The sequence below is a fragment of the Seriola dumerili genome, unplaced genomic scaffold (assembly GCF_002260705.1).
Source record: "Seriola dumerili isolate Sdu_G_001 unplaced genomic scaffold, Sdu_1.0 BDQW01000066.1, whole genome shotgun sequence".
NCBI lineage: Eukaryota > Metazoa > Chordata > Actinopteri > Carangiformes > Carangidae > Seriola > Seriola dumerili.
Genome location: NW_019174321.1, coordinates 2,874,434 through 2,899,134, shown reverse-complemented (window position 1 = coordinate 2,899,134; position 24,701 = coordinate 2,874,434). Strand labels below are relative to the sequence as shown.

General features: G+C 40.6%; 1 protein-coding gene across 1 annotated transcript; it reads left to right on the top strand.

Annotated features, from left to right (window-relative positions):
- The first annotated feature begins 214 nt into the window (after positions 1–214).
- pxk (PX domain containing serine/threonine kinase like) lies at positions 215–24,536 on the top strand. Its single transcript, XM_022742162.1, has 18 exons — positions 215–426; positions 3,834–3,884; positions 4,675–4,722; positions 7,161–7,347; positions 7,741–7,818; positions 8,475–8,548; positions 9,541–9,615; positions 9,902–10,006; positions 10,475–10,576; positions 10,650–10,811; positions 11,413–11,530; positions 11,851–11,929; positions 12,345–12,393; positions 12,535–12,612; positions 13,908–13,994; positions 14,433–14,496; positions 14,712–14,771; positions 19,768–24,536. The coding sequence occupies exons 1-18, from the start codon at positions 325–327 to the stop codon at positions 19,971–19,973; spliced, it is 1,725 nt and encodes a 574-aa protein (XP_022597883.1). The 5' UTR covers positions 215–324; the 3' UTR covers positions 19,974–24,536.
- The last annotated feature ends 165 nt before the right edge of the window (positions 24,537–24,701 follow it).

Below are 24,701 nucleotides of genomic sequence, written 5' to 3'. Positions count from 1 at the left end.
AATCAGTTCTAAAAATACATCCATGACTACAGGCCAGTCATTCCCGGTCCAATTTACCGGACGCGTTGACGTAAGGTAGCAACCGTAACGCGTTGACGCACCTTGCGTCCTTTTCCGACCTCCAGTTATGACGACAGAGCGGTCTGATGACGTCTAATCGGAGGAGCGCTTCCTGGTTACGGTGAAGCTAAGCTAACAGCTAGTTCTCCCGGGTTGTTGTTGTTCCTCCTCCGCTCAGCGGGGCTCCGCCTCAGTGATTTCCAGGCGGCTTCAGTCAGTGACGGACGGACGCACCGATCAGACTTTCATCGTTAATCCTCCGGGATGTCTTTCCTGGAGAAGCCGGCCCCCGGCAGGCTGCTGCTGGACGACACCGTGCCCCTGACGGCGGTGATCGAAGCCAGCCAGAACCTGCAGTCACACACGGTGAGTGTTTACTGGAAATAAACGCCAGGTAAAGGATAACAATGTGTAAGTGTAGATGTGAAACTTTCACCGGTGCTTCCCTGCGGGCGGAGAGATGCCTCGCTGCTGGTGTGTTTAAAATACAGCCAAATTTTTCTGAAGGGGGCGTTTAAGTCTATAGCTGCGTCACCAGTTCCATTATCGGACACTGGTGTATAGGCTTCATTTCGTCTCTTTATCTGAATTATAAAAGAACCCACAAACCACCTCTGACAACCGAAGACAATGTAGCTGTAAAAACAAAACCATCGTCCCTGTGAGTCGGTTGACAGTCATTTTAACGTGATGCGGCGCATTGGAGTTGTGCCGTATCTCCATTATCGGACAGGGGAGGCATCTGACGCGGGTTCTGTAGTGCTGTCACTGATTAAGCAATTTCCTGGAAGCTCGTCCGCAGTCAGCAAACTGCTGATATAAAGGGATTTGGACTGGAGCGTTGGCATGACTGACTGAAGGCCCAGGAGCCAAAACTATACACGTAAACCCCCGAGAACCGTCTCTGATCTATTGTACGAACTGCCGATCCCATTAATTTGTCGTCCTATTGATTCTTTTTTTAATAAAGACAAATAAATACACTATTCAACAAAAGATATATGGTTTTGAATTAGTAACGGTGTGCTCTAACATTCGGCATACATCACCTCAACTAAACACCTGTAATGGGCTATGTGGTTATTATTTGCCCTCCTCTTCGACTTCCTGCAATCATTGAGAAGACCATGAGCCAGTTAGAGATATTGAGATTTTATTGAAACAAGTGCTTCTCTCTGTAAATGATCTATGCCGAAACAGAGAAGAAATTGATCCGTATGTAAAGTTATATCAGTCATGTATTTTACAGAGAGCGTCTGCTGAAATCCACGGAAACAATAAATAGTCGGATTTTCTGATATAGAGTTTGGCGTGGAGTTTCTCCCTGCTTTAGTGTTGGGGCCGAGTCTATGGTCAGTGTTACCTTGAACTACAATGTGTACTTTGAACTCGTGTGTATAATTAAAAAAAAACGGTGTGTAAACAGCGTGCTTGGCAATGGCCTTGTCATGTTATAAGTAAAATAAAGTAGGACAACTGTGTCCGATAATGGGTGCAGGTGTTGTGGGTTTGTTGTTTACAGTCCGACTGGAATCAGCTGAGCTAGCCTGTTAGCTTTACTGTTGTTGTTCCCATACGGATGGGAACAATTAATAATATGTTCATATATTTCTGTCAATCTATTATATGGTTTAACAGACATCACATGGATCAGTCCTTATTCTAATAGTCCACTCTTCTCTTTAATTCAGAAAATAATTACTGCAGATTTGCTTGATGCTAAATCCGTCACAATATACACAGCTCCAGAATTAAAGTGCTGCTGTGAGGACAGGCCTCTACATATACTGTATAATTGTGTTTGGGCAGCACAATGTTGGATTCATCTTGAGCTTCAATGACTAATCATTTCCCTCTAGTTACCAATTACAAGTTTAATGGCGTCTTACTTTTATAATGAAATGAACTGAACATGATGCACTGCTGATACAGGCAACAGTACAATTCTAACTTACATGGAACTTATTCTAGGCACAGGAGAAAACAAAAACAATTCAATGTCAGACTGATTTTTGACATTTGTAATAACATAATTTACTAAAAATCCAGGTCTGGTTCAACGGTATGTTGTGAGATGTCTAGATTTGAAAAAAATGGAATAGGGACACACTGATTTGTGGGTTTTTTTTTTTTTTTCCAACTTCCGCATCTCATCTCAAGATATCTGCTGATATCAGTGCTCATATTGTCTTAGACCCTAATAATCTGTATAGCTCACTGCATTGTATGTTAAGTAACAGGAGGCCAAGGATTACTGTGGCACAAAAGACTGAGTCAGCAGCTTGGCGTAAATGTAGCAGAAACACTGAATTATATGATACCGATTTAGAAAACTGTGGATAGTCACATCTGGCTGATACCTGATCTACTGAATAAGGTCAGTGCTGGTGCTGATGCCAGTCCAGCGCTTTGCTGCATCCTTATTGTGTAACATTTCTGTTTTTAACTGTCGCTGGTGTCAGGACTTCAGCTGTTTACAGTCATGAGTCTTGGCTGTTTGTGAAGCTGCTCAGCTCACTTGAATGAATGCAGGATTAGAGCAGAACTCAGTCTGTCTGCAGGAACTGGACGACTGTAAGAGGTCTGAGAGGATTAGAATAAAGGAAAATTCCATGTTTACATCATTTCTCTCCTGTTGGTTTTGAGAACATTTTCCCTAAGCAGCTTCATTACAGAGATCAATGAAAGTACTGACATGATCAGACAGATCCTCAGTTGAACTGTATTATCAAAGCCAGTTATTTGGAAACGAAAGAGAAAGTGAAAAACAAAATGAAAACCCCTTTGATTCAGGTTCAAATGTGGCCTTTTTGTTTGAGGGTGGCACGCTTGTTTTTACTCTATTAATGTTAACAATCTAAGAGTGGCAAAGTGGGTCATTTCTATCCCTCCAATAGGTTTGTTTTGTGGGATGCAGTGAACATTGCTGACAATTTAGTGAGGGATTCCTGAGTGATGCTGAGACAATTCAGAAATCTTATAAATTTGTACTATTTTGTATTCCTAATATAAACCTCTCTGACATGTAATGATTCGAAAAAAGCTGTAATGTTAATGATAAAGTCAGGATTGTGAGTAAAGTTATATTATTATATGAGAAATTTTTTGTTTTATGACAAAAAATTCATTATTAGAGATTCATTTACAAAAATATAACAAAATGTGATTAGGTTGGGTTGATTGGCTCAGATTTCATCACATCCTTCCTAAATGAGACTTAACACTCAATTCAAGTAAACAACAACTTCATATTATTACAACTTTTTTCATTAAAATATTATGAATTATTATATAATATTATTATCATAATACTATATTTTTTGTAAAAAATACAAATTTGTATTCATTATATTACTATTTTGTTCCTGATATTGATATTACTTATTTTTCTCATAAAACTAAAACTTAATTTTCATGCCATATTTTTTAAACTCAAAAACTTAGTCTTGCAATATTATCACTTTTCTCATGAAATTGTGACTTTTTCACATCAAATTACATTGTATCGTGTAATATTATGGATTGATACATGTGAAATTACAACCTTTTCTCATGATATGTCATTTCTTACAGAACTGTGAATTTATTTTGATATAATTATGACCATTTTCTCATAAATTTCTCTTTATTGTCATAATAATACAGGTTTCAGTATTCTTACTTCTCATTGTTTCAACCATTACTGTTTCTTCTTATAACATTTTATTTATTATAAATAGGATCAATTGATAGTGATAATATGCTTTAATGGCCTTGTTCTCTCTGTTTCTCAGGAGTACATCATCAGAGTCCAGAGGGGCGTGTCTTCAGACAACAGCTGGCAGGTAAATAAACCAATCACAACATCAGGTGTCAGTCCTCCAACCTGATAGGTAGATACCAGATAGGATGACCCACAGGATTGTACCAGTGGCAGGCACACCTGACCTTGGTTGTCATGGTTATGGTTAAGGTTGTGTTAACGTCATGCATGAAAGGAAGAACGTTGATTATTTATTTCACATGAGAAAGAACGGCGGTCTCCTGTGTGATAGACCTGTGTTTTGTTGACTCATCCATCCACCCCGCCCTCCTCCTGATGTTTACTTTATGGCTCTTTATACGACGTCACCTGACTTCCTCTTTTGCTCCCATCATAATTGCCACGGCCGCTGGAAGTCACCTAAAAATAAAATGTAATTATGCGTTGCCTCGAAGACCAATCGATCAGCTTTTCTGGCAGAAATATTGACCAATGAAAGTGTATCAGCCAGGGAACAAAGACACAAATCACTGTCATATATTTTGGAGTTGTCTCTCAGTGGTTTCATTCGACTAAAATTCAAAGCATCCTGGAAACTGTCTTTCAAACCAAAGTTATTTTTAGTTTTGAGCTGAACCATCTCTGAAGTAGAGAGATTTATATTTGTTATGAATAGTACTGGCTTGTGGATAAATCCCTTAAAAAAAATAAATGTTCAGCTGATGTTCATTCTCTCTTTAAAGTCAATAAAAAGAGAATTTAACATAAAGAAAACGTCTGTCCCGGATCATTGGACCAATAAGGATTTGTGAGGAGATGAACTGATGAATCAGTCTCTATCAGTAACTGACAGGTTTGTGTGTGTGTTGCAGGTGATTCGCCGCTACAGTGACTTTGATGTTCTCAACAGCAGCCTGATGGTGAGTTTCACATGTTTCAGTCAAACGTCAACAGCTCTGAGTGTTTACAACATGCTGATCTTACAGATGGACGGCAGAGAAGTGTGTTGTGCTTCAGCAGTGCTTTGTGAAGTTTCTGTGGACATTTTGGGACTACAAACTTTTCACAGCCACTAGGGCTGCACAGTATTCGTGCACAATTAGTCTCATCGCAGGATGTGTAATGTCAAGTAAGGAAAATTAACTCAAACTTTTTTGCTGCTTGATGCAAAGGGAAAACTTGCACAGTTGTCATTTTCCATCTAAAAGAGAAATCTGTCTGATACAACATCACCTACTTCAATTTAAGGGTTCTTGGATTCATGGGGTTTGTTGCTAGTGAGTGACATTCAGGCTCTGCATTCACAGCAAACCACCAGTCACAATCATTCATCCATCATTCACAGCAGGCCCTGCCCCCGCTAGTCGTCGACCACAACCTGATAATAAGTAAGAAACAGGAGAAAAACAAAAGGAAACCACAGAAACATGTAGCATCTGCTTTGGAGGATGAACGAGCAGCAAAGAAGAAGTGAGTTGTAGATAATTTGTTTCAGTATATAAAAACATCAGCCTGATGACAAGAGTATAAGTCTCGCAGTCCACATTTACACATATTAGTTCATTTTAGCCAATTTCTGTTTGGGAGATGATGATATGTTACAACACATTGAAGGTTTTGCTATTGTGTCATCAATTTCCCAGAAGACTCGGCTTGCTCTGTGTGAAGGCAATGATTATCTTTGTACTGACTAGCTGTTGGTTTTGGAATGGATTTTAAGGTTGTACTGCACAATCTCAAAGCACGGTATCTCTCGACTACTGATGAGATCCAGCTCGTCTTGTATTTCATTTTTAGCCGTGCTGGCAGCATCAAGTACTTTGGTTTATGACCAGATATTCCAATTCCCTTCTGCTTCACTTTGTGTTTTGTGCTAGTTAGCAAATGTTAGCATGCTAAATTAAAATGGTGAACTTGGTAAATATTATATCTGCTTCACATTATCATTGTAGCACTGTCATTGTGAGCATGTAAGCATGCTGACTGTAGCATTTAGCTCACGCATCACTGGGCCAAAGTACAGCGTCATGCAGCTGCCACTGTGTCTTATTTAGCTCCAATGTGCACATTTTTGTGAAATACCATGACACTATACATAGTACCACCCTTAGTAACACCACAACCGGCTTGCACTGGACCTGTATCAGTTTTTGACGTGAGGGCAAGAAAATAAAATCATCTTCAATTAGAATATTTGAAGTTCTGTTTATTTTTTAAATTCAGACTCCCATCGCTTTCCAAAAAGTACAAATTGAAAACAAAAGTGGACCCAAGCCAATTTCTTGTGAAACTCCAAAGGCATTTTTGCTGTTAGAGAAACTTCCATTGAAAAATAATCACTGAGGTTAAAAACCTCAGTGAACTTTAAGCTTGTCATTAAGAATAATATGGTCAATGTCATGCTGCAGTAAAATCTGAGACCTCAGCCCCAGGTATGTGTTAACCATTGATCAGTCATGTGCACTGATGCAATGCTAGTAGAGTGCAGTGGTCTATAAGCATGCTGTGGTTTTGTTAAGTTTTAATTTCAACAAAAAATAATCTAAAATTTGATTAAAACTGATCCTCTGCAGAAAACAGTTGGAGCTGGTTAAACCTGCCTTGGGTAAAAGTATGATTTCAGACTGTTTCAAAGCTCTTTACAGGTCCCACATTCCGTATAAATCTGCTATATTCCAGTCAGTTTACGTAATTCCTGTTTACAAGTTGACCATCAGTTACCACTTAAAATTTCCACAACTGAAAGAAAGGAAATCTGTCTAAAAACTGAGGAGTTTGTAGAATAATGGACTAAAATATGGACTCAGTATTCCTCTAATGGGTCACAAAGTAAATCTGAGAGTCACATGATGATTAATGGTGAAGAGAAGCTCCATAAGTTCTGCTCCGTACATGTGTAATATCGTCACATCGCAACCGAAACTGCTCGCGCTCAGCGTGTGAACATCTGGGACTCATGAGAAGCAGACTGGAGCTGAGCTGAGTTTGGGTTGTATGTCACATTGTTATGGTTGTGACTTGTCTTATAGTCAGTTCACATCATTCCTGGATAACAGGAAGTTAGCAGTTTTTCTGCTGAGGTTTTGTCTGCTCAGTTCCTGTGCGGGTCTCACACTGACCCCGACCTCCCATCAGCCCCTGACCCTTCAGTCGGCGTGCAGCAGAACCGTTGGAAACCTGCTGAGAGTCTGTCCGTCTTCATTTTATTCAATTTGACTTTCAGCTTCATAAATACGTAGTTGAAACATACAAAAAAGGATGACAATGGACAGAGGAAAACGCAGTAACACAATCGTTGTGATAAGAAAACAAACTGAACGTAAAAATGTGAACCGTCTCTCCCTCTCTCTCTCTCCAGGTGTGCGGTATCAGCCTCCCTCTTCCTCCTAAGAAGCTGATCGGAAACATGGACAGGGAGTTCATAGCGGAGAGGCAGAGAGGACTGCAGACCTATTTGGACTCTATTACCCAGCATCCCCTGCTTTCCAGCTCCCTGACTGTCAAGAAGTTCCTGGACCCCAACAACTACTGCGCCAACTACACAGGTTTGTTCCCTCGTTTTCACTGAGACTATTTTCTGTTAGTTTTCACCTGATACAGTGAACTTGGTTTTTGGTTACTGACAAATTAACTTAAATGCAGTTTATTTGAATTAGTATGTAAATATAATAACATCAAACATAAAAGCAAAAAGCAAACATCAAGCCTCTGTAGTCAAAAAATTAAATGGTTCATGAAATGAAGTTTCAAGTTTTCCAGTAATCCAGGATCCTGTGACATCCCTCCATCAGTGGACAAAGATTTCCCTTTATTAAAACAGGTTTAGAGAAACATCAGCTTCAAAGTTGGTTGATCTCTGTTCTTTTTTCTTGATTTTAAAGTTAATTAAAGTGTGCTCTCTCTCTCTCTCTCTCTCTCTCTCTCTGTCTGTGTGTCAGAGATCGCCCTGCAGCAGGTCTCCATGTTCTTCAGGTCGGACCTGAAGTGGGAGGTCCTGGAGCCGCTCAGAGACATCGGTAAGTCTGGTGGTGGTGAACCTGAACCTGAGTGACAGTCGCTTGACATTTTAACACAGTACATGCAGGCAGTGCTAATGCTAAATGCTATCATTAATGTGAACATGCTCATGCTTACTTTGGCTTTGCTGTGTTCATATATTCATTATATTCATCATGTATATGAGCGATTGTCTTTTTTCACACACTGTTTGTCGTCAGTGAATCAGTGAATCAAATTCAAATGACTGATAACTGTTTCAGTCACTCTGTCCTCGACCTGACCTGGGAAAGTGTCGACGTGCCAGCTGAATCTGACCACTGATTTACAATGAGTGCATGTAAACACACTGACTGACACCATTGTTTTCATCTCTCTGTTTAAGACGTGCCTGGAGACAGTGTGTTGTTGTGAAGCCTGAGGCTGCTCTGTCAAACTTCCTGTGGTCTTTTATTATCGTTGAGCCAACAGAATTATCTGCTTCAGTTTGTTTAATCTCCAAAAGAAAAGAAAGAGAAACGTTCTCCCTTTTTATTTGAGCAAATGAAACCTGAAACGACCTCACAGAGGCACGTAAACCTCTGACGCAGTAGAATGCAGTATGTTTTAATAAACATTACACACTCTCATGTTCAATTCTTATTATCAGAAGTGGATGTGCTCTTTGTTGTTTCAGGCTGGAGGATCAGGAAGAAATATTTTTTAATTAAAAACAAAGAGCAGCCCAAGGAGAGGTATCTGCTGAGCTGGGTGAGTCACTACAACAGCAACATGTGACACAGTTCTGTTTATTGATGTCAGACAAGTTTCCACCACAGAAAACAGCTTTCAAGTTAAATCTTCAACATATACGTTCACGTGTTTAATTAGATTTCCATATATTGATCATCTTTAATGTATTTGAACGAAAATATGCCAAATCATGTCTAAAGGATTATAATATTTCCAGCTTCTGCCCGTCTGATACCCGATCATTTCCTCATGTTTCAGTCCCTCACAGCCTGATGGATCATGATGGAAATTAGCGAATGTTTCTTCACATGCATTAAAATGAAGTATTTCTCCTCGCGGTTACAGCAGGAAGGATTTGGTTTTAAGTGGCGATGACTGAGTTCAATGAACAGCACATGGAAAAATGTCAGAAGCTCAAGAATCTGTAGGAATCTTTACAAACGAAGTTAAAAAGATTTCGAATGAATTTAATTAAATTCAAAATGCTCAGATGTATTTCTCTTAAAAGAGAGACACTTGTAAGGGAGAGAGAAAACAAGTAAATGTTTCCTGTTTTTCTTCTCTGACAACAATCAGCTGTTTACAGGAACATTCCCACACTGAGGGATTTTCCCACAGAAAAGATTTAAGTTCAATTCAATCAAATGTAAATAACTGATGTGAAAATATCATCCAGTCAGATAAAGTCTGTAAACATTTTAACTACAGTTTCACTCTGGTGAGCTGACTCTGAGGGGGCGGAGTGTTTGTTTGTTTGTTTGTTTGTTTGTTTGTTTTGTTGAGGATGTTTGTGGAATTGAAAACAGACCTTCTTTACGGCCTAGAAATGGATTTCTGGATTAAACCTGATTTGTTGAAGGATTTTTCTGAAAACACGTGACTCCACATGTTTAGCTGAGGTTTTTCATGAATGACATTTTCACATTATCAAACTAATTCATTCTTCTTCAAAGATTTTAGAGAAAACATTTCAGGACAATAAATAAAATGTGTGTGTGTGTGTGTTGTAGGTGGATCTGGGTCCTGATAAGTTCCTGTCTGACAAAGACCTGCAGTCGGCCATGAAGCTGCTAACCAGCCTCTCTGTACGTACACTGTGTGTGTGTGTGTGTGTGTGTGTGTGTGTGTGTGTGTGTGTGTGTGTGTGTGTGTGTGTGTGTGTGTCTGGCTTTTGTTTTGTCGTTTGAAAATGTATTAGATAGATAGCGTTCATGTTTTTTGCTGTGGATCAGATACATTTAAATCACATCTCCTCAACTTAAGTTAATGAATTCTGTTGATTTCAATATGAATATTAATAGTAGACGAATAGACTGACATTTAATTTGAGTTAACAATAAGTAAACTTCTCCTCCTCCTCTTCCTCCACAGACTCCATATCTCTGTCCGCTGTTGTTCTCCAGCACCAGTGAGTCTTCAGCTCTGCTCATCCGGCCGTTCAGTGAGAGAGGCTCTCTGAGAGACCACATCTGTAAGGTACACATCTGTGTGTGTGTGTGTGTGTGTGTGTGTGTGTGTCTGTTTGTTTGGGTGAGTGTGAGTGTGCACGTGTGGAGTGTGTGTCGGATGCCTGGACAGAATTTGACTCCCACCCCCACACACATGCTTTACAACGTTGGAAATTGGGCAGAGCTGCAACTAAAATAGAGAACCACAGGAATGATTGTGCAAAGCAGGAGTAAAGTCAGGGTTTACAGTCTGTACGAAGGGACATCCAGTAATGACACACAACAGAGTCAACCTCTAATCTGATCCATAAATCCAGTTTTCTCTCTTCCCTGTAGCAGTGTCACTCTGAAATGTTACATCTTTACAAAAACAGTGTCTCTGTAATTCTGGATAAACCACAGAAGACACTGGAAGTTGTTTTCATTGGGACTATTTCTTCAGCAGAAAGTAGTTCCGGTAAGAACTGCTGACTCTCTCTCTCCTCCCTCTCCTCAGGTGAAGACCAGAGAGAGTTACCTGAAGAAGTACTGCAACCCGAAGAAGAGCCAGGGCCTCGAACTGCCGCAGATCAAACTGTACGGCCGCCAGATCCTGGAGGTATACACACACACACACACACACACACACACCACAAAGTGTTTATTAAACCAGTCTGTGTGTATGTGTGCAGGGCCTGAAGCTCCTCCACGATGGCTGCATATTTTACGGTCACCTGCACGCATCCAACGTCATTGTGGATGACGGCGTGTGTCGACTGATGGATGTGGAGAACGGCATGCTGGGAGTTCCGTCAGTGCTACGACCCAGCTTCACCCAGCTCAGGAAGATCAACGTACGTAAACACTGACCGGGGTTAATTTAACCTAGTTAGATCAGATTGGATTAGTTAAGCCGAGGTTAGATCAGGTGATGTGGGTTTAAACTTAACATTAAATAACTTCCATCAAATTAACACATTAAAAAGATACAATGGTGTGTTTTATGTCATGGATTTATTTTTTTACATATTTTGATTTAAAAAAATTTTCATCGGTTATCTTAAATAACTAAATGACATAAATGAGTTGAATTAGCACATACATGCTTACAATCTGTAAGTGCCTCTACTCTTCTTTCTTTCTTTCTAAAACCAGGGACTCTCATTACATAAATACATCAACATGTCACAACAATGTTTACCACATTAAGATTTACAGTGAAGTCACAAGCCATTCAATATGCAACACCCGTCTGAGAGAGGCTGAAGTAATTAGAGTATCTCAGGAGAAAGAAATATCTTTGGATGAATTATCTCATGTTGCTGTGAAAAACATCTTTAATTCCTTCGGATTTAATATGTGCAGAGTGATTCATAAATGTGTGTGTGTGTGTGTGTGTGCGTGTGTGTGTGTGTGTGTGTGTGTGTGTGTGTGTGTGTGTGTGTGTGTGTGCAGACAACAGAGAGCATCGACGTCTTCTGCTTTGGACACTTATTGTACGAGATGACATACGGCCGACCGCCAGACAGCGTTCCCATTGATCAGTACCCCACTGTCCCCTACACAGCTGTGGGTACGTACACACAAACACACACACACACACACACACACACCTCATATATATGCACACACACTCTGTCATGTGTCCCCTTTGACTTCCAGATGTTCTGACATCTCAAAGTGTCTGTACAGCAGCGTGCTCTGTTGATTTTTATTTACTGTGTGTGTGTGTGTGTGTGTGTGGTGTGTGTGTGTGTGTGTGTGTGTGTGTGTGTGTGTGTGTATGTGTGTGTGGTCGTGTGTGGTTTGTGGTGTGTGTGTGATGGTGTGTGTGTGGTGTGTGGTTTGTGTGTGTGTGTTGTGTAATTGTAGTGTGTGTGTGTGTGTGTGCAGTGTCAGTGCTGCAGTCCATTCTGTCCACAGAAGCCTGTAAGAGCGGGATGCCGACAGTGTCGGAGCTCATCCAGACACCGTGAGTCTCTTTATTCTTAAATGACACATCAGTTGTCAGACGACACTGAAGCAGAACACATCCAGTCTGTGTCCAAATCACACAGTGACACATTGTTGGTTAAGTTGTCTGTGTCTTCCATCCACACTGAAGCTTCAAGTTATACTCTGTGTATTTGCACAAGTGTAGTTATATGCTCACGTTGCAGTGAACCCTGTAGACTGGGACCTTGACAATATGTTGAAGTGACTGTGCATAAGTGAATCTAGTGGTAAGTGACTCTTTAAAGCTGAAAGTCAACAAAAGCACAAGAAGAGACAGTGGTCAGGAAAAAGATTCTCTTTAATGCAGAGGAATGTCTGGAAATCTGCAGGAACCAGAACAACATCATCATTTTGTTTTTTGTAGCTGTTGAGTCACAGTTTGTGTTTCACAGGTTGTTCAGCGACGTCCAGCTCCAGCACTCTGAAAAACTCCAGATCAAGGTGAGAGGCTCCGTCTGACGTTACGTCTGAGTTCGTCCATGCTTACACAGGGTTCGCTGTTTTTCGTCGTTGTCGGGGTAAATATTCTGAAACTGAGATGGAAAAAAATGCAAACGTCTGAACCTTCCTCCGTTTCTCCAGGTTCCCAGCAGGTTAAAGGAGGCGCTGAAGACGGCAAAGGAGAGTCTGGAAAAGAGGCTGCAGGAGGAGCAGAGAGTGGTGCGTCACTAATCTCATTTACCATCTTTGAATTCGTTTTTTACCTTCATACCTCTGAGCGGCTCCACTGGAGACGTTTGGGTCAGGTCCCTTCTTCGAGAGTGCATTAACTGTGACGCTCTCATGACAAAACTGATGTGGAAAACCTTGCAACATAGTTTTCCCACAACCTTTCCATGTTGCAACAACAAACACTCAGTGCTGACATCAGGGTGGAATATTTTAAGCTGCTCTTCCTGTAATGGTCACGGGATGCAGCACCCTCAGCAGCTACTTTCATATCTTCTAATGTCTAGGCAGATTTGAAAAACAGCTGTTTCATCAGTGAGATACTGCATTGGGGGACATGAAGTCTTGATTGGCGATGTCTTGGTTTATCAAGCCTTAAGGTGCAGGTAGACCAGGTCTCACCTGCTGAGATTTACTCTCAGACCTGAGGAATTAAGCAGGTGCAACATGAAGTATCGGGGGCAGGGTGGCTAGCAGGCGAACAGCAGCGGTCTACAGAGTTGTAGTGACCTCTGTCACTGTCTTTACACTCACTGCAGCAAAGCAGCATCTCCTTTTTCTGTGCTGCTGAGATTTATCACCCTGCAGTGATAAAAACGAGAATAGAAACAGACAGTGTTACCTGAATGACTGATTTTGACTGAGTCAGATTGAGCTCAACATGAACTGACAGAGGCAGATCAAGTCTCGACCAAAAGCAGATGTGTCTCACCTTGTTCCTCATGGAGCAGAATGAGAAACAAAGTTCTGTATGTTCGCCCCATTACGCTTTTCCACATCCGCCTCTTACCTGAATCACGATGCTGTTTTTAGAAGCAGACCAACGCAAACTCCAGGCCGAGGTCAGATTACCAATTTAAATGAGTGTATGGTTTTGCTGTGATTTTGTTATTGTAAAATATGTTTTGGGAATCTTCCCCACTTAATTACATTATCAGCCGAAATGTGTCGAAATTAAATGGAATTAACAAGGTCCTTTAGGAAAAGATGCACATTTATTATTTCCTATGCAGCTGTGTTGAGGTGGAGGTCAGTATTTTATACTGTTCCTGCAGCTGAATGTGTTGATGTACCGACACAAATGTCTTGAAAACAAAAGCAGTGCATAGATTCACTTATTTCATTATATGCTGACTTTTCTAGGGCGGCATTGCATCGTGGTTCTCCTCTTTAGCAGTGATGCTAACGCGTTTCAGTGCATAAAGCAGCTTGTAGCTTCCAGCCTGTAAATATGAAGTTTGCTGTTTGTAAGGAGGGTAATGTTGCGTATGACTGTTTGGTTGAAGCTCCACCAGCACAGGAGGCTGACCAGAGCTCAGTCTCACCACGGCTCAGAGGAAGAGAAGAAGAGGAGGAAGATTCTGGCGAGGAAGGTAGGCAGCAGAGTCTCACACACAACAATACAAAGAAACCTCACGACATCCGAACATCAACATGAACAAACATCTTGGCAAACATCACAAAACAAATTATTCTGAAAGCATTCAACTACGGCTCAAAATAAACTGCAACAGTACCTCCGTCACTAAGACTCATGGGATGTGATGTCACTGTCTTTGTTAGAGTGTAGTTACCTGTTTATCTTAGAATAAAGACAGGAACCCAGACAAATATATCTCAGCTGTTTAGAAAGACTGAAATCAAACACTTGTCAGTTTGAGGACTGTGCGACAGACGTCAACTCAACAAGTCACCAACAGGTAGTACATGTTGCCAATGGATACCGTACTGGAAATGATGCATGTTGACTATAATGAAATCACATTACAGCATCTGAAGTCTAAAGCAATGTTGTGTTTGTGTCTGTGCAGAAGTCCCGACAGTCAGCGTATGAAAATGAGGAAGACGTCTCTGTCAGAAACAACAATAACTCTGGTAGGTCGCTGCTGCTACTTAACTTAGTTAGTTTAACTTTGCACTTGATTTGAGTACAGCAGCTAAAACTAATTAAGCGGCGAGTTGTGTTCAAACCTAACCTGTGGATATCTGCTGTCTGTCCGTCTCTCCATCTGTCACAGTAAAGCTTTGTCAGTGGGAAGCGCCCTGCTGTCTCTGGTGATTGATTGATCTGCTTTTCATTGCATCTACAGGTTCTGGAGCCAGTTCCCCTCCCACATGCCCCTCCTCCCCCACGCCCCCATCCACCACAGGTATGCCTCTGTCTGTCTGTCTGTCTGTCTGTCTGTCTGTCTGTCTGTCTGTCTGTCTGTCTGTCTGTCTGTCTGTCTGTCTGTCTGTCTGTCTGTCTGGGAAAGTATCAGACAGACTGTGTAGCCCCCTCTGTGGTAAGAAACCTACTTGAGCCGTAGTCTGTCTCAGCACAATAACAGCATCTTTATCATGAACTCTAAATTTTTGTCCTGGTAATTTTCATCTGAAATGTGCATGTGTGATTATGAAAACTAATCATTGACTTACTCTGTGTGTCTCTTCACCTTTTCTCTCATCCTGTGATTACCTGGTTTTCAGACAGGTATCTGTTTCTGCTGTAGCTGTGTGTCTTATTGACTTTGTTGTGACTGTAGATAGCTGGACGCAGGGTGGGAAACACGGATGCTTGATTTTATATTTTAAAGTTTAAATCTGGAAATATTCTATATTTTTCTTACTGAGAAAAAGTAAAAGTGAGTTTTAATAGTTGTTGTTTTTTTTTTTGGATTTATTGACAATAAGGAAAATGCAGAATACTACCAGATGTAAAATCAGTTTCCTACCCTGGTATTATTGTCTCTCCTCTAATCTCCTCTCTTCTCCTTGTTTCCTCTCCTCTCCTCTCCTCTCCTTGCTCTCCTCTCCTCTCCTCTACTTGTTTCCTTTCCTCTCCTCTCCTCTCCTCGTTTCCTCTCCTCTCTCCTTCTCTTCCCTCCTCTCCTCTCCTCTCGGTCCTGTTGATACTGTGTAATTGCTGATTGGTCCAATGAACCGATAACTGTCATCTGCCTCTCTCTCTTCTTCCTGTGCTGTCTCCACCATAGAGCATGCTCCATTCTGACCGTGTCGTTGGGTAAAGTAAAAGATTTATAATGTCGTTTACAATGATGATGATGATGATGATGATGATGATGGTGATGAAGGTCTCTGGTGGTTTTTAAAGCTGTCGTACACCCTGGCTTCCCAGCAAGCTCCTGATCACAAAGACCTGCCTGAGGATTATGAGCTCGGGTAAAGAGAGAAAACAGACGTAAAAAAGAAAATAGATGTAAAAATGATCTGGAGCACGAGCAGACAGCTGCACAGGCTGAAGAGACGCTTTCTCTAAACTGATATACCGAAGGCTGGAACCTGGAACCGTTTACAGCCCGTGGTTCTTTATGTGTGGAGAAGTGGTTCATTTTGAGTTAGGACATTTTCAGACACAGGAAAGTGTTAAAAACGTGCGTAGGTCGACAGTAATATTCAGTTCTACAGGCACAAAACATTCACGATGCAGCCTGACCGATACTGGACTGGACTGAAGCAGATAGTTTCTAGAGATTTGGAAATGGTTAAAATGATGTGATAATGATATATTGGCTGTTAATAATTTTTAACATAAACAAACCTGACAGTGCTCTCTGGTGGACAGACAATGTAATGGCACTTCTATCGTGCAATTTCTTGTCACTTATTAGCCAACATACACAGCGATACTTTACATCTGCAATAACGTAAATATGTCCGATTTATCCGTCTAGCTCACAAAAATCACCAAAAATGTGAAACTTGAATCAAAATGTTGACGCCCTGTGAGATTAATGAGAATGATGAGAAAAATTAGATTAATTACAGAAAATATACAATAAACAGTAGTGATAGTAGTGACAAGTGACCTCAGTCACATTCCTCTATAAACTGAAAACCATATTATTCTTAAACAGTTCCAGGATTTGAGAATAACAAATGTAATCCACTAAAACTGTATAATAAAATAACCGGAGACTGATGCGCCCAACTTAGAGACAGTTTCAACACTCTGTGACACTATTTATTTATTCATTTATTTACTTGGATTTCCATTAGCCACTAACAAGGTAGCAACTTCTCTTCCTGGGGTCCACTCGAGTAAACATTACGTCATGATGCGATACGATGTAAATTAAGATGGACTGAAAGTGGAGCGCGGGTATCTGAAGAAGCGTCTTCTCTGTATCAGCGAGTCGCTGCTGGCCTGGAACGGGGTGTACGCACATCTTCACAAAACCCTCACAATCTACAATGATTTCCAAACCCCTCACAGACAGTCCAGCTCCTCCCCGATTCAGACCTCCTGTTCTCATTGGAGATTGTGATCTGTCAGTTCGGTCTGTCTGCTTGGTCAGTCAGTTAGCATGTCTGTCTGTCTGTGTCTGGTTTTTTTTTTTTTGTTGTTTGTTTTGTTTTGTTCACTCTGTCTGCTGATGTTTCTGTGTTTGGGGTGGGGCGTCACAGTGGAGACGTATCAGATCTTTGAAGGTTTGTTTTTGATCAGAAGGGTTAGGGTATTGAACTGGTTATAACTCTTATTATATGCAATCTCTTTTCTTTTTCTTTTTTTTTTGGACTCATAGGTCGTTTTCCTGCCAGACTTTTCCGTTTCATTCATTTCTGTTAACAGATTAACTTGCAGAGATTTAAAACTTTTTGCAGATTATTTATCACTGTCAACATTTAGTCACTTTTATTTTATTGTTTCAGATTATTCAGTGAATTTCGTGCCAGCATGTGAGATCTGAGAATCACAGATCTGGTTTTACTTAAAGTCTAACTGTGGATGTTTCTGGAGAATCATCTGACAGTTACGTAAAACACACTAAAGGTCACTGTGGCTGCTAAATGTAATGAAAGCCGGTTTGTTCCTGGAGAAAAACCGTCACCACTGCAGACAGTAGTGGTCCTGCAGTTATTAAATTATATAAAATCTAATTTCTTACGTTTTCCCTCTGGTTACATGTCTAATGTGTTCATCAAAAACACTGAAAATATCATCTTCAGACATGCTGATTGTCTCCTGTAGTGACGAGTTTCTCCAGGTTTGGTTACCATCTGTCAGACTGACGGATGTCCTTTCATTACGTGGCAGATGATTCACGGTGCAGTCAGACCGCAGGTGGAGTGCGTGGACTCAGGTCGCAGCTTTTGGCCTCCGCTTAAGCTACATGTCTGAGCTCCCCGACCTTTTGCTTTTCTGCCTGTAATCCCCGGGTGTCATTCAGCTGGGATGCAAAATGGCACAACTGAAAGAGATGTACCAGGTTTATGTTCAACTCACCATCAGTTCACTCTGTTCATCGAAGTGATTCTGACAATGCAAGCACAAATGGACCGCACTGTGAAACACAACCACAGTGGCTCAGATAGCACAGGACAACAGAGAGAGAGAGATAGAATCAACTACAAGTCCCAGAGGGCTTTGCTGTAAGGATCATCCAATCAGAGAGCTTCAGATTCTGTTGCTGTGCAGCTGATGTTGAGGTGAAGTTAGAGGTTGATCTTGATCATATTTGGATTTTGGATCAGTTTGATCACTTTAGATTTCATTGCCTCTCCACAGCAGCTGCTACTGAGGATCATGGGTACTGTAGTATTTAAAGCTGTTATAAACACTGAAAAACAGAGGAAACATTTCTAACTAGTGACAGTACTGTGCAAACGTCTTAGGGACTAAAAGTAAACTGAGGATTCTTTCAAAATTGAGTTGAAGGTTGATCTTAGTTGAACTCGTTGGATGTTTTGATGTTTGGATTTTGGATCAGCTTGATCTCGGAGAAGCTGCCGCAATTCCTCTGAGGATTTAGTCTGTCTCAGTGTCTTCTGTCTTCTCATGTGATCCCAGACTCCATGATGTTCAGATCAGGGCTCTGTGAGGACTAGACCATCTGTTGCAGGACTCCTTGTTCCTCTTGTCTCTGGAGATTGTTCTTTATGACTCTGGCTGTGTGTTTCGACTCATTGTCCTGCTGCAGAATGAATCCAGAACCAACCAGACGCCTCCATGTTGGTGTTATGTGAAACATCTAAAGTGCCCAAAAACTTTTGCACAGTACCGTACATCACAAGACTTTAACTCCATATTCTTAAAAGAGGCTGGGACTCAAACCTGAGTGCTTTTCAGGTGTTGACAGAACTGTGTCTATTAAAACCCGTTAAGTCCCTGAACCAAAGGTCGTGTTGAACTGATGGTGGATTGAGTTCGGCCTGGACACTGATCTGCAGGTGCTGGTTTCACAAAGATAAACTGTTTCCCTGTTACTCTGCGAAATCCACAGAACACACAATAAGAAGTTGCCCTTTATATAAAGGGTTCATAGGTTGTAACTAATAGCTTTAGCAATAGTTAATAAATGATTTACTAATGCTTTATAAAGCAGTTTGAAGCCATTAATTACAACAGAGGTTTTCAAGCAAAATGTCACTAGACATGAAACACATTATTTCTAAATTCAGGCTCACTCACACTTCCGAATTATATTTATGTCTCTGATGTACATTTTAAATAAGTGTCCATAAGACAAATAACTTAAACAAATACAGGCTAACATTTGGGTTGCCAGGCTGTCAAAAAAATCCCCTCTAATTATCCTCCTCCAGCATCACACGTAACTGTCAGGAAGATCTCTCCAATGGATCAGTGGATCTGGACCTGCTGCACTCATTAACCCTTTATGCCGCTGGATTAAGATTTTTTGACAACCTGGCAACCCATAACTGGTTCTTATTAATGGCTTATAACTGATCTATAAAGGATTAGTAAATTATCTATTAACCATTAATCAATTAAGCTGTTAGTTAAAACCCTTTATAGAAGGAGGTATAAAACTAGTTTTAACCAATGAAACAGTCTCTGTTAAAACTCAGCTGAACTATTGTCACATAACTGCCTCTCCTGTGATGGGAAATGTCTCTACTGGTTGAGTTACTTTATTTCATGGTCAGAGCGTCAAGAGCTTGAACTCTGGTGCAAAGCTAAGAGGCGTAAAGACACTTTTTCCCGCCTCTGCAAGTGTTTGATTTGAAATGAGAGCACAATGTGACCGAAGTCATCAGACTAATCTGAGAGTAAAACTACGACCCGCGTGAATCAGTCTCACGTATCTTTGTGCAACCAACCGCTGGGGAAACTGAAGGTCACCAGACACTGCTGCTGTTGTTTTCTCATTTCTTCCTTTCATTCTTCTCTCCTTAATCCAGGAGCCCAGACTACTCCTCCCCCTCCTCCGCCTCCTCCTCCACCCCCTCCTATGCTGGACTCCTCATCGTGTCCTCCTCCTCCTCCTCACTCCTCCTCTGATGGAGCAGGGGAAGGTCGCACCGCCCTGCTGAGCTCCATCCAGAACTTCAGTAAGGGCAAACTGAAGAAGGCCAAGACCACCGACCGCAGCAAGCCTGTCATCTGACCCCGCCCACCGTCGCAACCCGTCCTCGACCTGGAAGCTGTCATCACAGCGACATGATGACCCACTGGTTCTGCACTGTGGTCTGGACCGGTTCATGTTGTCGCGCCTTCAGATGTGAAAACAAATCACTAACAAAAAAAAAAAAAAAATCCAAGTACCGTTTTACTTTTTATCCCTGTTTTTGCTTCTTCCTGCTTTAAAATTTCTCTTCAGTTGCTGTGGTTACGGGGGGGGGGGGGACCTGCGTTTCTGGTCGACCTGCTGCTCCGGAGGTCGCCAGCGGCTCCATTTCTGTTCTTTGGGCTCATGAAAGTGGCGGTTGAACGTTTGGAATTTGAAATTCTGGAGATGCTTAATACCGCTGGATGACAAACTTCAATTTCATGGATCCGAAACTCTAATGTCAGTGCTTTGACACTGTCACGGCGCTGTACGGTGCCCGATCCAGATCCCGCAGCAGTGGAGAAACTGGCCCAAACTCCTGCTTCCCCTCTTTGAAATAATCTCGGACCTTTGACATGTAGCGTCCAGACTCTGCTGCTCTGTCACTGCAGGACATCAGATGGGGAACACCTCCAGAAAATAAACAGAGCAGCATTACATTAAAGTGGTTTCTGTCTGTAATTAAGCCCCAAAAACATGATTTCTTAAAACAAGTGAAAAAAAATCTTCCAGTGCATTGCGTCATATTTTAAAAGACATCAACTTGAAATGAGTGTCTGCATCTTGAAACAAAAAAAAAAGATCGCTGCATTAGAAGCAAGAAAAATTAAAATTGATCTTAGAAAATGCTCATATTCATTTACTTTGGAGACAAGACAAAAATCTTAGAAAAAGTGCAGATTAATATTCATTTGTTTTTAAGAGATCGAGACTCAAATTACAGACAGAAATGACTAAGTTAGTTAAAATGAAGGGTGTTTGTTGCAGTGTGTTTGAAACTACACAAACCACAGTCAAGGTGAGATCACACCTGCTGCTGATTTAGTTTGGTCTCAACTAGTGGGAGACATTAATTTGACTTTGCTGCTTTTTGTGCGCATTTAATTCATCAGTTAGATTGGGACAGTGAGACGACAGTAGTTCAAGACATTGGTCTCTTTCTCTTCTCGACCTGTGGTGTTCATTCCAGTTACAAACACAAAGAAACATCTGAATTCTTCAGCCCGGCCTCCTCTAAAAAACGAAATAGCTTTTTCAGACCAAATGTGCAGGAGCCAACAGACTGCACGAGGTAGAGCGCAACATGAAGAGCTGCAACATGATCCTACAAAACCAGTTAATCACGACGCTACCAACTGCACTAGATGCATCTCGCTTGAGGTTTGCCTGGCGCCCTCTTCTTCTGCAGCGGTTTAATGGCACTGTGCTGGAGAATTAGCGCCACCGACTGTTTACAATAGCTCAGTGCGTTCAACTCTTAATATTCACATAATGGTGATGGATGGAAAGGCACATCAATTCTCGTTTTCTCCTGCAGATTTTCTAAAAGTTTTGTTGAAATGATCTCAACATTTGGATGGAAGTGTGGCCTGGAAGGACTGCAGAGTAACTGCAGGAATTTAGAGATGCACAAATTTGACAAATCCACCACCCATCCACCAAGACGTGTGATGTTCAAGCGTAGTTTAGTTGAGGTTTGGCTGCTAAACGCGGCAGTGGCAGAGCACAGCCGCTTTCTTCATTGGAAATAAGGCGATGTCAGGCTTGCACTTCTGGTGTGAAAGCTTGTGTGTCGAGAGCGTTCAGCTCTTGATTGTACTCAGGGTCTGAAATTAATCTGAAATGACATTATTAACAATATGTCAAATCACTTACACTTGAAATCAGTGCTGATCATTTTCCAACCAAGGCAGCTGTTGGTTTCAGTTCATTTCTATGAAAATCAACCTGCTGCAGAGAGAGAATCATCACAGTCTTTGTCAACATTATTCTGTAGTTATTTAAAGTTGCATGCAAGGACTTTTCACACACTCCACAGTGTGTGAGGATTTTATACTCTAACGATGACCAGGACGCACACGTTTCAGTTCTTTGTGGAAATCTAATGTGGACTGTAGTTTGACCTTGAATAACCTTGTATTTATCATAATTATTGGTAAGAATAATGTTAAGTATTTTTAAAAACAGAAATATCAACATCAAGATAAGAAACAAAAAAAGAAACCACAAATATATGATGAAATAAAAATTTGATAAAATAGTCCATTATCATGTGACAATAATGTAACTGTATATAAAATAAAATAAACAATATCAGCAAATAAATTGATCTCTCTGAAGCAAGTTTCACACCTTTCATAGAAATGACCTGCAGTCAGAGAAGTGGCGTCTGCCCTTCAGTCAAACCTGCAGACATAGAAAATAGTTATTTTGACACCTGGTGTCTGTAACGTTTTTACCCTCCACAGAGCTTCGTTTATCTTCATTTGAGGGTTAATTTCAGACCTTTATTGTGGTGATTCCTGATATTTTAAGTGTTTTTCTTCTGTTTTAATTCTGTTGTATTTTAATGTTTGATGTCACAGCTGAGATTCTTTTATTTTATTGTGCCATATGGATTTTTGTGCCTATGGAAATTTGAATGTCTTTTTTTTCTTTTTGTAAAAATATTGCATGGTGACAATATCATACATGAAGATCATTTGTCACCAGATCATCTGTATGTATGAAGCTCTGTCTGGTGAGCAGATTAACACTTGAGCACACAGGATGTTATTATGAGAGTTGAAGCAGAAGGGAGCCATGTCCCTAAATATACATATAATGATTATTTTCATTATTTCATCTTTAAAATAATGAAAATGTCTATTACAGATTTCCAGAGCAAACAATATAATGGTATAAAACAGAGAAAAGCAGCAAAAACTCACTTTTCTTTCATAATAATAATAATAATAATTAATGATAAAGCACTTATTAAAATACAAAGGGAACAAAGTGCTTCACAGGACAAAAAAAAAACAAAAAACAGTAAGACGAAAGCAATAAGAAAATTACTTTAAGGACATGAGATCAATATATATATAAAATATATTTAGGTAGTAACGAGAGGAAGGGAAGAAAATAAGATAAATAATAAAAATATATAAAACAGAACTTAACCAAATTCTTGGTTTTGTAAAAGAAAAAAAATGGACGATACAACTCTGTCCAATCGCCTGAGAGGAGATCTTCTCCACAGGGTCCATGAAGTAGCTCTTCTGGAGCTTTTGATCGTATCACGCAGTCTTCTTCAGCAGATGGAGTTTTGCCCAGTTGTCATGGAGTTACACATGTTGTAATTTCCATTTTTATTTGCTGTGATACAATCAAAAGCTCCTGAACAGCTACTAAATGGACTTTGTTGTGAAACTTTCAGTCTCAAACGTGTGGTGTGTTCAAACTCCCAGTGAAACTGCAGTTTGAAGTAAATATCTTTCGTATGATGTATCTATCATGAGACAGGTTTTGATTTGATCAATTACAGGGACAGTCCAATATTTTGGGACACAGGCTCCTTCTCTTTCTGATGTGGTGTAAGATGAGAACATGAATATCAATCATGTCTGTCCTTTGAATATGAAGCTGAAGTCAGCAGCCGGTTGTTTCAGCTAAGTGTAAAGACTGGAGGCAGAGCTCAGTGTGAAGATAACTCAGTCCAACTACCAACTCTAATATTTAAAAAATACAACTAATTTTTGCAGAGAGTAATCAAACAAGATATAATGTGTTGCTTAGTGATTTGGAGGTTGCTGGAGGGCAGACTTTATTACCATTGGAAAGATCCAGACTGGCTGTTTCCCCCTGTTCCCTGTCTTTGTGCTAAGCTAAGCTAAGCTAAGCTAAGCTAAGATAACCGGCTTCTGGCTATAGCTTTATATTAACAGACAAATAAGAGAGCAATGTCAATCTCAACAATTTCCCAAAATATTAAAATGTATTCCTTTACTCACATAAAAGTGGGTGTGGCTTCGTCTCTCAGTCACGCTCACGCGCGACCACGTGACACACGTGTGTGCTGAAGTGTTAGCCTGTGACAGAGCGGCTGTTCCTGCAGCCCGACGACCGATCACCGCACACCAAGTTTTTAGCACCCGGAGCGTTTTTGTTTTAACTCTGCCGCTCCGTGCTGAAGTCATTTGTTTTTATTGTTCAGTGCAATCCGGTCCAATGCGATGGTCTTCACGTCCTGAATGGTCATTAAATTGTATCAGAATGTTTCTCTGCAGCACTTTACCCATGAGAGGTGGGAGACAAGTCCAGAGGTGTGTTTGTGTTTATGAAAACAATCTGCAGACCCACACACGGCGCTGGATCACAACTACATTGGTATGAAAAAAACAACAGCACCACTCTCCAGTGCGCGGGTCGTTCACAGCGGCCCGCGCGCATTATACTAGATGCATCAGATGTCTCCAAGTTTGGTCCGACTGTCATCTTCAGATAGAAAGAGTTTTGCAGCTGTAAAATCATCTTCCTCATTATCAGTATTGAAATAACTGCAGCAAGCCTGCTGTGGTGAAATGACAACTGTAACAACTGAGTGAACATTTGATTAAAAATGGTTCAGGAAAACTGCGACTAAGTAGTATTTTTGCAAATACTTGACATAGACATAAAAAAAATTAAAGTGAAATACATACACATTTTAATAAAATTCATCTCAATTAAAATCAATTCATTAAGTTATTCAAAGCTAAAAGCTAAATAATAATTAACATTTTTCCATTTAATTATGCCACACTA